Here is a 13,863-nt window from a genome sequence, read left to right as displayed (position 1 = left end):
AAAAAAAAAAAAAAAAAAAAAAAAAAAAAGCTAGGAGAAACATAGGTAGTGGAAATATTAAAACTATGATACTAGATATAGCAACTGATTTGCATTTGCCATAGCAGCTTCAGTGGAGTAATAAGAATACAATTCTAATTTGAATTTTACTCCTGCTCTGGAGTGACTCACCAGTGACACCAAATGGTTCAGTGAGGATTGAATCCTTGTGAAGTACAGCAACCCATTAGTTTCCTGAAGCCTTGGCTTCATTGACAGTACAATCTCTTGGTCTTCTGATTCCCCTGACTACTCATTCACATGTTGTATTTCAATTAAAATCTAATATATGTATTTTAAGATAATCTCATACATACACACAGGTTCAATTATCTTGAATTATTATTTCTGTCACACTACAGGAAATCAATAAGCATATATATTATATAATATCATATATATCGTATATATTATATATATTTTATATGCATATATAAGCATATATCTTATATATCTGATATATATCATATATTATGTATCTTACACATTATATATTGTATAATATATGATACATATTACATCTTACATATAATTATATATTATATATTATATATCTTATATATAAGATATATATAATATAAGAGAGATACTTGATATATATCTTATTGATATATAATATATTATAAGATATTAGATATATATTATATGTAATATATAATATATAACAATAAGCATTTATATCTTATATATGTAAGATACATGTATATCTTATATATAAGATATATATCTTATATATCATATACAAGATAGATATATAACATACATATTATATATCTTGATATATACATATTATATATCTTGATATATAATATGTATATTATATATAAAATATATAATATATATGCATATATATTAAGCCAGTGAAATAATTATTCTAGTATTTATTTTAGTATTTGTGCTAATCAGCTCTGTTTTCATTTAATGATTTTTTAGTACAAACATTTTAAGAATATCTAGATTTGAACGTATTTTTTAAAATAAAAATTCAATTGCTATTTAGGTTATTTCAGTACCAGCATGTGGTTTGTTAAATCTTTAGATATGGACTTTTTGGTTCTTTTTTTAACGTATGACATTGTATCAATTAGTATTTTTCAATCTGATCAAAAATTAAAACAATTTCACATTTCTTATCTAAAGTTTACATTTTTTTAAATATGCCAGGTTGTTGTGAGAGCTTTGATCAAAACAACTTTACCCACTTTGAATGTGTTTCTTGTCTGCCTGATGATCTGGCTGACTTTTAGTATCATGGGAGTATACTTATTTGCTGGCAAGTTCTATGAATGCATTGACCCAACAAGTGGAGAAAGGTTTCCTTCATCTGAAGTCATGAATAAGAGTCAGTGTGAAAGCCTTCTGTTTAATGATTCCATGCCATGGGAAAATGCAAAACTGAACTTTGATAATGTTGGAAATGGTTTCCTTTCTCTGCTTCAACTAGTAAGTACACTTTTGACTTTTCCTTATTAATTATATATTCATCCATATTGTAGGTTGAATGCAAAGGACAAAGTTTGGAAAATTAATACATTTGGTTATAAAACATTTTAGTAATTAGTATATAAATGTAATGGGACATACAACACTAGACTCATTTAAAGAGACAAAAGTTAAATATTGTCCCTGTCCCACTGGAAGAAAGAAGTGGAGATGCAGGAAAATTTAACAGAGGAAATACAGGTACTGACCCAAAGTATTTTTACCACCACTGATCATGTTATAGGGTGATGTATTAGTCAGGATTCCCTGGAGGAACAGTATATACATTATATGTATGTATACTAATAGGAGATATATATGGGAGTTTATTAAGTATTAACTTACATGATCACAGGGTCCCACAATAGTCTATCTCCAAGCTTGAGGAGCAAGGAGAGCCAGTCTGAGTCTCAAAACTGAAGAACTTGGAGTCCGATGTTCAAGGGCAGGGAGCAACCAGCATGGGAGAAAGATGTAGGCTGGGAGCCTAGACCAGTCTAGGCTTTTCACGTTTTTCTGCCTGCTTTATATTCACTGGCAGCTGATAAGATTGTGCCCATCAGATTAAGGGTGGGTCTGCCTTGCCCAGCCCACTGACTCAAATGTTTATGTCCTTCGGCAACATCCTCACAGACACACCCAGGATCAATACTTTGCATCCTTCAATCAAATTTACACTAAATATTAATTATCAGAGGTAATAATTCTTTGGTCCCATCCAAGTCACTTGTTTTTATCTCTTTAGTATTTTGAGGAACTGCTACTCGGTGACTCAATATCTAGCAGATATGAAGAGGCGAACAATTCCTCTTATGTCTCTCACAGAAAAGCATATGTATAGCAGCCACAAGTCACCATGACACATGGCAGCATGTATTTATTTACCATTTATATATCTTTTTCTCTATTTATCTTTTTCTAGTCATATTATCTTAAAATACTTTGTTACTAACTACAAATAAGCTAAGTACTTGAAATGGTTGTTAACAGACAGTATAATAATGAAAATATTAAAGATCCCAATTACACAGTATGTAGAAGTGTGGCAAGCCTGTATCAAATGTTTCAGTGTACTAGTAACAGATCGAGATTTTACTTTTTATTTTCTGTGAAGTATTAATTTTCATAAGACTTATAAATGCATGTCATTTTTACAGGCAACATTTAATGGATGGATCACCATTATGAATTCAGCAATTGATTCTGTTGAAGTAAGTATAATATCATTTTAAAGCCATTGTTAGGATACAAGCACAGTCACTTTTGTAATTCAAGCACAGAACACCAGTAATAATGAAGAGAAATCAAATGCATTTTAGATTGGGTATTTCATTGGCAATGAAATTCTTCCATGTTTATTATATTCAATGATTGAGGCCCCATAGGCCCATTTGAAAGATTATCAGACTTTGCAACAATGACGAATGAGACAAACTTTAAAATTCAAATAAACAAAGCAGTGATATCCTTTTGCCAAAGAGCAAAAAAGAAAACACTTCCTTAGGTAGCGTTGTTGGGTTTTCTTGGCATAAATTGTTTTATAAAACTTTTTTTTTATAAAGCTGATATCAATAATTTGCTTATTTTAAACTTCTAGATAAATATGCAGCCTCGTTTTGAAGACAACATCTACATGTATTATTACTTTATCAACTTTATTATACTTGGAGTATTTCTCCCACTGAGTATGCTGATTAGTGTTATTGTTGATAATTTCAACAAGTATAAAATAAAGATAAGTATAAATATTATTCATTTATCCAATGTCTGAGAAAATCAAGCGTGTGTGTGTGTGTGTGTGTGTGTGTGTGTGTGTGTGTCTGTATGTGTAAATGCGCTGCTTCAAATAATTGGCTTTGGATTCAGCTTAATGTCATTTTATTTGACGTGTATTTTTTTTTTTTTTTTTTTTTTGAGACAGAGTTTCGTTCTTGTTACCCAGGCTGGAGTGCAATGGTGCGATCTCGGCTCACCGCAACCTCCGCCTCCTGGGTTCAGGCAATTCTCCTGCCTGAGCCTCCTGAGTAGCTGGGATTACAGGCATGTGCCACCATGTCCAGCTAATTTTTTGTATTTTTAGTAGAGACGGGGTTTCACCATGTTGACCAGGATGGTCTCGATCCCTTGACCTTGTGATCCACCTGCCTCGGCCTCCCAAAGTGCTAGGATTATAGGCGTGAGCCACCGCGCCCGGCCTGACGTGTATCTTTAAAAATCATGATTAATGTTCTTGCACATTGATGAAGATTGCTAAAATATTCATCTTTACATTGATTTCTAAATCCAAAATAGGTACTACACAGTCAAGTTTAAAAGTTAAAAATTACAAGTGTCTGTGTGTATGTTTTGTAAATAATGATGGGCTAAAAAATAATTATAGTAAGTAAAATTTTGTATCTTCACAAATATGTGAAGACTTCAAGAAAAAAATAATCTTCTACTTTGTTAGATTTAAAGACTTCATAATCATAGCCAGCATGGACATCTTTCTAGGTTAGAGTAGCTCTTTCTGCTAGAAGTAGAGAGAGTCATAAATCCTAATTGGATGGCCTAAGTAGGAGTGCTTGAACCCGATAAGACAAAATTCAGAGACAGAATTTAATAACTACGTTTCATGCCATTTCTAAAAAGAGACTCCCTTCAGGGCTTCCACAAACGCAAAGAATTCAAAAGACATCTAAGTCAACTTATTGTACACAGGTACCTAATCTCTTTTGGAAAGCCTTCCAAAAAAGTCAAGGCAAAGAATAGTTTAATGTTGAAATTTTATCTTCAGCCATGTAATCAAACTTTAGCCATGTGTAAAATCTGGTACAGTAGATCCTCCTTATCCAGTGATACCTGAAACCACAGGGTAGTACCGAACCTGATTGCTATAAATCAGAACACATTTCTGTTCGTGTTAAGATGCCTTTTCCATGACTAAGGCTTATCATGCACCGTGGCCATTTGCAGTTTGAGATACAACAGCAAATCAAGCATAATTTGTTTTTTGTTCTTCACAATTTCATGAACAGAAGATTCATTCATACCATAGATTTAGCAACCTCAGCATGCTGTTTTATCTCTCCTTAAGTCCAGCATTTTCACCTTTTTTCTTAAAGAAAGCACTTTGCCACTTTGCAGCTTCTTTTTGGCACATCTGAATGCCAGCATCATTTCTTTTGCGTTTGGGGGTAATTAATTAAAATAAGGATGACTTGAACACAATCACTGCAATAACAGAGATGGCTGCAAAGTGACTAATGTGTGGGTGGCATAGACCAAGTGGCTATGCTGGACAAAAGGATGATTCACATCCCGGTCTCCACAGAGCAGGATGGCACAAGATTTTGCCACACTACTCAGACCCACGTAAAATTTAAAATGTATTTAACTATTTACTTTTAGAATTCTTCATGTAATAATTTCCAACTGTGGTTGACCATGGCTAACTGACACTGTGGAAAGTGAAACTTCAGATGAGGGGAGACTACTGTATATCAGTCTTGAGTCTCCACTAATGACATAGGAGTAGAGAGCTGAGTGATAAAATGTGATTTTGTTTGGATGCTTCAGCTTTCTACAAGTATCGACCCTGTAAGATAATATACTAGGGTTTGCCTCTAGGCTTTGAATTGGTGAGTGCTGTCAATTTAAGTGACCAGGTCCTAATTTAGGGAAAATAGTTCCTAATTCCTAGGACATGACATTATTCACTTCACATATATTACATAAGAGACTGAAATTAGCACTAGAAACACAAAAATGAATGAGCCCTCAAATGTGCTGTGAAGAAGCAAGCACAAGGTACTTTTGGAGTAATAGTAAAAAATGCCTTCTGATAGCATTTGAAAAATAAAGCAATATACAGTCATATAAAAATGATCACATATGATTTTTTCTGTTTATTTCTGCTTACTAAAAGACACAGATCAACTTTTCCTTTAGCTATTGAGCTCAACCTTTCTTAGTAAATATTTTCACATATCTCCTGCTGTTTCTTCTTTGTCCCTTTATACAACCATATGTGAAAATAGGGTTGACAGTCTCCTAGGAAAATGTGCTTAGAGATTACTGAATTTTGGTCACTATTGGCATGTAATTCTGTATGTGCTTTTTATGGGTTTTTGGCAGAAAGTCAAATATGTTCAAACATGATTTCATTCATTGCAGTTAAGCCTTTTTTAGAGGATTAAATCAGTAATTGCAAGTCTTTAAAAGGCATAAGGGAAAATTTGGATTACATGTTATTTTAATGTCTTTTTCTTTCCTTTCATTACCTGGGAGGCTCAAATATCTTTATAACAGTTAAACAGAGGAAACAGTACTCCAGGCTGAAGAAGCTAATATATGAGGACTCTCAAAGACCAGTACCTCGCCCACGAGTAAGAAAATGTCTAGATTTTTTGAAACTTCAATAGAACTGTTTTTTATATAATCTCTTTTAAAAACCCTAACAAATGCTTCTGACAAAATTTTTGGGTCCCTTGTCAAAGCTTTTAATGGTCATTTTGTTTGTTTTGACTATGTGTTATAGTTTGGCAAAAATTTAAGTTCACGCTTATTCTCCTATTTATTTTGGGAAGAAAGCTGTAGAGCATCAAGACTGTATATAGGTATGTATATCCCATTAATAGGACTATTACACCTGTTTTTTGCTTGTTTTTGTTTTTTCTCCCCACAGAACAAGCTCCAAGGATTCATTTTTGACTTGGTAACAAGCCAAGTTTTTAATGTCATCATTATGGTTCTTATATGTTTCCAAGCAATAGCCATGATGATAGACACAGATGAACATAGTCTACAAATGTACATTGCTCTCTACTGGATTAACTTAATTTTTGTTATTCTATATACAATGGAATGCATACTGAAGCTCATCGCTTTTCGTTGTTTTTATTTCACCATTGCATGGAACATTTTTGATTTTATGGTGGTTATTTTCTCCATCACAGGTAAGATTTTGTTTAGTCAAATTTTATTCATAATAATATTAATTCAAGCAAACTCTTACAGTAAATATCTCATGAAATATTGTCTTCTAATAAGCAAAACAGGTAGGGATTTTTAAAAAATTTTCAACAGGAATGCTTCACATTTGTATTCATATATATACCACCCATGCCAGATAGAGATAAGTTGTTCAAAAATATTTCTTGAATAACAAAGACTTTGCATCCCAAGCTACCAGGTGAATGCTTAGTCACCCCTTCATATATATGTTAGTTTTATAATATGTGTTATAACATACATTAATTTTCTGGATGACACGAGAAAGATTTTATGTTTTAGAATGATGTAACTTTTAAAGTTCACTATTATTTCCTTCCCTCTAATCTCTGAAACTATTTATAATTTACACACACTAGAGTTTCAGGCTTTAATAAATTTCTTGCTTGTTTTTTCTTACTTTGGAGATCTCGCTCTTTTATTTAATAAATACACTTGATTATTTTCTATGTGAATAAATATTGTGCTATATGCAAAAAATTCAGTAGTAAACAAGATAGGCTTAATTTCTGTGTACACATAGCTTGGAGTCTATTAAAGGATATAGATAATTAAAAAGTACATTTTAATACCATGCTATTAAGGTTTTGGTAGGAAAGGCACAGGGTGCTGCAGCAGCACAGCAGAAGGAGGTGACCTCATCAGTAAGTAGAGGTAAGAGAAAACTTTATGGAAGATGTGAAATCTACTTAGAGACTTTTCAGGTAAGGAGATAGCCAGGCAGAGAATTTAGTGTCAAAGAGTTTCAGATAGAGAGAAGATTGTCTGCTTCCCCATAAGACACATATTAGGATGTAAGTTCTATGAGAATAGAAACAATATTTAAGAGTTTATTGCATCAATATTTAAGAGTTTACTGTTTCTACTGTTATGGGGAATAACACACATATTAGGACGTAAGTTCCATGAGAGTAGAAACAATATTTAAGAGTTTATTATTTTATCTATTGAGTAGTAGAAATGTAGATAAACTGTTTGCCCAGATGTGCTTCCAAATAGTCACTCATTCAGTTGATAGTGGAAACAATGCAACTAACTACTGAGAAAAACTGTAAGAAGCTTCAGAAAATAAGAAGCTATTAGAAAACTGATAGGAAAGTACATGAAGACAGGAGGGAGCTGATTGAAAGAAGGCAGATGATTGCTGGAATTAGAGTCCTATGAGAATGAAGAGAACTTCATCAGAGAACTGGAAGGAAAAGCAATTGCAGTCAGAGAGAAAACAGTTTGAAGTTTCAGAAGGCAAGGTATCCTGGGTGCAGAACGTGGTTATAAATGTGGATTTGTAAAATGATGGAGAAGAATGTAATAATGTGAGAAGACCAAAGACAGAAACTGACTTAAAAATGGGTTGTTGATGGTAGGTGCTAAGGTGAAATGAGAGACAGTAAGTCAATTATTGAAGTCTTCAATGAAAATGAATGAAGAATGAGTAGACCATAAAGCCAAGGAGTGGTAGGAAATGATGCCATTGAATGGCATGATCCACAAAATGTCACAAACTTATTTTATTTTTTCTTTATAAAAATAATAGGAAGGAAAAGTGACCATAAATCACATTAGAAAGAAAGAAAGATACATATTTTTTTTCTTTCTGACCCAAGGAAAGTGGAGTGGGGAAAAATGAGCTCCCTGCATTTGAGAGGGTTGCAAGGGAAACAGAGTCTTCAAGATAGAGGCAGATTTAGTCATCATCCTCAGCAAACTAAAACAGGAACAGAAAACCAAACACCACATGTTCTCACTCATATGTGGGAGTTGAATAATGAGAACACGTGGACACAGGGAGGAGAACAACACACACCAGTGCCTTTTGGAGGCTGGGGAGTGAGGGGAGGGAACCTAGAGGACTGGCTGATAGGTGCAACAAACCACCATGGCGCACATATACCTATGTAACAAACCTGCACATTCAGTACATGTATCCAGGTGGGTTTCTTTAGAAAAAATAAAGAAAAACAAAATTAAAAAAAAAAAAAGGTGCCACACCCTTGAAAAAAAAGAAATTGGGTTAAAAAAACTTAGTGATGGGAATGAATAGAGATAGCATGAGGATAGAACATCAGAGGGAAATGTCATCTTAGCCAGAGACCAAGTTTAACAGAAATGTTGAGACATGATTCCTCCAGATTCAACAAACCTACCACATCACTTAGAAGCCTCATGGGATTCTTCTTTCCACTACCGTCTCAACTCAAAATAAACTACATTCTCTCTAATGCTTCCAGAGAATATCTCTTATACCTTTGTAATTATAATTTTACCTTGTTTTACATTTCTTATCTTAATCACTGCCATATTTTACTCATCTAACTATCACTCCTACAAATAAGTTCTAAACAAAGACTTATTTATTCAGTTCACATTTAAAGTTCCTGTAGCCCCAGTACTATTTATGAAATAAAGAAATTAAATTACAATCTATGAATAACTGAATGCCAGACATTTCTATAATTATATTTATCAATTAGGTCTTTCTGCCTTATAATTATTTTAAATGTCCAGTTTAAAATAATTCTAAATTATAAGTTTTCTGAAGACAGAAATCCTGTCATTCATCTTTGCATATTTGTGTGATAAATTTATTAGGCATTCAATCAAGGTTGCATGGAACTAAATGTCTTCCTCCAATAGCAATAAAAAAATTATTACTATTGTCCTAGATTATAGAATCAGGTCATCTGTAATTCCAGAAGAACTTGATCTATAATACTCTTAAGATGACGTTACAGAAAAATAATTTTCCAAATTTACCTAGATACCTGAGCATTGATACAATTGGTGTTTGGCTGACCTGAACTTTCAGCATGCTAACTGTTAAATGAGACTGATTAGTAAAATGGAAGGAATTAATAAAGGATTAATAAAATATAGGGGAAAAACAATTAAGTGTAACATAATTTATAGTCTTTAAAACATAATTGTATCTGAATAATTTTATAGCCTACCTTATCTTTTCCCACACCCAGGACTATGTCTGCCTATGACAGTAGGCTACTATCTTGTGCCTCCTTCACTTGTAAAACTGATACTTCTCTCACGGATCATTCACATCCTGCGTCTTGGAAAAGGACCAAAGGTGTTTCATAATCTTATGCTTCCTTTGATGCTCTCCCTCCCGGCATTATTGAACCTCATTTTTCTCATCTTCCTGGTCATGTTCATCTATGCCATATTTGGAATGTACAATTTTGCCTATGTTAAAAAAGAAGCTGGAATTAATGATGTGTCTAACTTTGAAACCTTTGGCAGCAGTATGCTCTGTCTTTTTCAAGTTGCAATATTTGCTGGTTGGGATGGGATGCTTGTTGCAATTTTCAACAGCAAATGGTCTGATTGTGATCCTGATAAAATTAACCCTGGGACTCAAGTTAAAGGAGATTGTGGGAACCCTTCTGTTGGGATTTTGTATTTTGTCAGTTATATCCTCATATCATGGGTGATAATTGTAAATATGTATATTGTTGTTGTCATGGAGTTTTTAAATATTGCTTCTAAGAAGAAAAACAGGACTTTGAGTGAAGATGATTTTAGGAAATTTTTTCAGGTATGGAAAAGGTTTGATCCTGATAGGACCCAGTACATAGACTCTAGTAAACTTTCAGATTTTGCAGCTGCTCTTGATCCTCCTCTTTTCATGGCAAAACCAAACAAGGGCCAGCTTATTGCTTTGGACCTCCCCATGGCTGTTGGGGACAGAATTCATTGCCTCGATATCTTACTTGCTTTTACAAAGAGAGTTATGAGTCAAGATGTGAGGATGGAGAAAGTTCTTTCAGAGATCGAATCAGGGTTTTTGTTAGCTAACCCTTTTAAGATCATATGTGAGCCAATTACAACTACTTTGAAACGAAAACAAGAGGCAGTTTCAGCAACCATCATTCAACGTGCTTACAAAAATTACCGCTTGAGGCGAAATGACAAGAATACATCAGATATTCATAAGATAGATGGTGATAGAGATGTTCCTGCTAGGAAAGAAGGTGCCTATTTTGACAAAGCTAAGGAAAAATCACCTATTCAAAGCCAGATCTAATCCCACTTACCACCTCTTTGCAATTTTCTTCACATATCTGAAAAATATTGAAAGCTTAAACCAGAAATAAAAAATCAGAAAAAAGTAAAGATCAATTCTTTATAACCCATGGTAATTAAGCTTGTATTCACAAGACTTCATGCCACATTGACTTTTTGGCACTATATCTAACCAATCAAGACAACCCTTACTATTGCTGCAGTGAGTTTAAAGCAGGTTAAAGTGGCCATTTGACAATCTCATGATTGTTTTCTTTAGGTGGCTTATATTATTCGTACCTTCTAGCGGGTGAAGGGAAATGGTGATATAGATACTCAGCAGCAGGGGCTTTCTTTTCTGTTTTACGTCTAATTTAGTGGGTTTCAAGTTGCCACTATTAAGACTTACTTACAAATAAGCAAATACTTTCCTGATATGTGATGGTGAAATGCTACTGGCCATTAAATCATAAACTTGCCTAGACAAATGCCAGTTGGAAGAAAGAGAGGGCAGTTACTCAGAAAGTGTCTTTGAGATCAATCACAGAGATTCCTGGGGTGATTAACATTGCTTTGAAAAAGATTGGTTGAAGCTCTATGTTCATTTTTGTGTGTTCTTGTTTTCTTTTTATTTTGGAACTGGCAATGAAAAGGATTTCACTGTTCTCTGGCTCCTGGTTTCTCATTTTCTTTGGCTAGTTCCACCTAAGCTCTGACTCTTGAACAGGACAGATTCGTAAAACAAGAAGCATAAAGGAGAGTTATGACCTAAATTTTTTTTGCATTTTCTTCTCATTTACATCTATTTTTTTTGGAAAATATACATTTACTAAAAATGACCTAATAGGTAATAGATTAATAGACTCAAACTTTACCTTATTATGAAATTGATGTATTTTTACCAGTTATTTCTAATGTAAAATTGAATATATAAGATCTGACACATGTATGTTGAAATATGAATTAGAAAAGTTGAGCGCTATTATCATTATGTACAGGGATTTCCATAGTGTCTTGACCCTTAATTAAAGCACTTTTCACTGTACTTTATAATTCTTTATAACTTAGAGAAAGACGATGTTCACTCAAACTATGAGAACTATGAATTAGGAGACAAAAGCTTAAATTGATTGCTGTTTTATAACATTAGTTTGTACAGGTGAGTTTTCCCTTATATATTTATATTTTCAAGTTTTCTAATCTCATCACATGCATCAATACTCTATAAAATGTTTTATATTCAAAGAACTTTAAAATCCTAAACATTAGTTTTCACTATTGGAATTATTTTTTAAAGATAGGCATAAAGTTATCCTTTGACTTATTGATACAAATATAGTCATTTACTTCCATGTAGTTTGAGATTTTAAGAGTTATTTCAACTGTATGAAGATTGATTTCAACATGCCTAGCAGGCCCTAAAAGATTCAGAAAGAAAATCTGTGTATTATTGACTTAAATGTTGTCCTTAACATATTATATAACATTCAATATATTTTATGTATCAGTAATTGTATTTTATTCTGAATGTATGATCTCAAGCCTTAACTATTATCATCTTTTTCTGCCCCTCAGAAATTAAATAACCTAACCAAGATGCCTTTGGGGAATGCCCTAAGCAAATGTAATTTCAGGGTTTTTTTTTTTTTTTTTTTCCTATAAGTGTTCCTCCCCTTTCTCCTCCTGCTCTCTGTCATGTTATGGGGACCAGTGAGAAACCAGTGTTAAATTGGTGACAATATGATAGCTGGTGCTTCATCTAAGCTTCTCAGTTTTCTATTTCTTAGGAATGCTCTACTATGGAAACTGCTTCAGATATTTAAACTGAATCATAACTTGCTTCTGTTAATTGCATAAAGGCAACACACTGATTTTAGTTTGAAAAGCAATCTTTTTCTTGTAAACTGTGTTTGCCAGTTACCTTCCAAAAGCTGTGTAAATAATTATTTTTAACAAAGTCTTAACAACATATCTTACTTTTTACATACTATAGAAAATAATAAATATAACTTGTTAACCACATTAAGCTATGTTTGTTTTTAATTTTATAAGTCAGTTTGGCAATTTTATGTAGCATATTTTTTAAAAATAAGGTTTGCATTAAAGTTCGTTTATTCAGACTTAAAAATAGAAACAGTTGTACTTTCTTTAGATCATGTAATTTTGTCAAATAAATTTTGGCATTCTTACCAGAGGCTCCTATACATTAACAAGATGTAAAAAGAGCACTCCTCTTATCAAAATTATAATGATAATTTTACTAGATATATTTTTGTATTATTAGAATTTACTTTCAGGAAGATAATACTGAAATTAAATTTTTTGGTACATTACTATTTATCAATTCAAAAACTGATAAATTTTGATAAATATTTATCAATTTTGAGTTGATAAATAGTAGTGTACCAAAAATCTTCTTGGCACACTAGCATCTTTCAAAAATTCCATTGTGCTTCATTAACAAATTTAATACACTTGAAATTGTTTTAAAGATAATGGTAACAGCTACCACTTACTGAGCATACTGTTATGCCCAACCTTATCCTACGTATTGATCATGCATGAAGAAGTGATCACTCTTCATGCACATTAGTTGGATTCTAGGATGTGTTCATATGAGGGAAAGAAAAGTGCATGAAGTGATCACACTCAGTTTATAGATGAAGAAAATTAGGTTTAGAAAGGTTATGAAGTTTTTATATGACAAAGACCTTGTAAGTAAAAAAGCGAGGACTCTAAACCAGGTCCAGTTCCAGAGCCTTAATGTGCTTGCTCTCGCTCTCTCTCTCTCCCTCTCTCCCTCTCTCCATCTGTCTCATTTTCCCCCACTTGGTGGAGGAAATTTTAAAAGTAGAGATATTCCCTGGAAAAAGGGAAGGCACATGGGATAAAATTATAGAAATTGAAAAATACAACATTTTGTGAATGCTGAATACTACAGGCAAACTCAGAACCTATTCAGATGAAAATATATCTGAGATTGAAGAGCATACTGACTGCTGGGGGGAAACATAACTATGCAGCTGGTTATAATATGTGATAATTTTTATACTACGGGCATATATTGTAATACACATATAGGCAGGAATAATGGATTCTATGTTGGATATCAGAGGTGAAGTGAGTAACATGGGTCCCTGCAGAAAAAGGACTTTATCAATTAAAGAAGGCAATTTCATTCAACACAGAGGCACCTGTAAGTGAATTCCACCACAGAGATGAGACCTAGAAATCCAGCTAATGGTTCTTCAGCCTGGAAGATAAAGAGATACGAACCAAGAAGGTGAGGAAACTCCTATTGCAGAGATTAGCTAGAAAATCTGAGCAGAATTACTC

At 33.2% G+C, this 13,863-nt stretch overlaps 1 protein-coding gene across 3 annotated transcripts in view; it reads left to right on the top strand.

Moving 5' to 3' along the window:
• Positions 1-12,549, top strand: part of SCN7A (sodium voltage-gated channel alpha subunit 7) — an 89,968-nt gene extending 77,419 nt beyond the window's left edge. For 2 of the 3 annotated variants that reach the window (XM_017548439.2, XM_037745819.1), the window contains 6 exons: positions 1,204-1,482; positions 2,679-2,732; positions 3,119-3,256; positions 5,784-5,888; positions 6,188-6,458; positions 9,483-12,549. In XM_017548439.2, the coding sequence (XP_017403928.1) occupies positions 1,204-1,482; positions 2,679-2,732; positions 3,119-3,256; positions 5,784-5,888; positions 6,188-6,458; positions 9,483-10,549 (1,914 nt within the window). In that variant the 3' untranslated portion in view covers positions 10,550-12,549. The remainder of the gene's footprint in view (positions 1-1,203; positions 1,483-2,678; positions 2,733-3,118; positions 3,257-5,783; positions 5,889-6,187; positions 6,459-9,482) is intronic. The other variant, XM_017548446.2, reaches the window with a different exon arrangement.
• The last annotated feature ends 1,314 nt before the right edge of the window (positions 12,550-13,863 follow it).

This window comes from Cebus imitator, unplaced genomic scaffold (genome assembly GCF_001604975.1).
Source record: "Cebus imitator isolate Cc_AM_T3 unplaced genomic scaffold, Cebus_imitator-1.0 Scaffold10, whole genome shotgun sequence".
Taxonomy (NCBI): Eukaryota; Metazoa; Chordata; class Mammalia; order Primates; family Cebidae; genus Cebus; species Cebus imitator.
The sequence above is the reverse complement of the archived record's forward strand: the minus strand, read 5'-3'. Positions and strand labels throughout refer to the sequence as shown.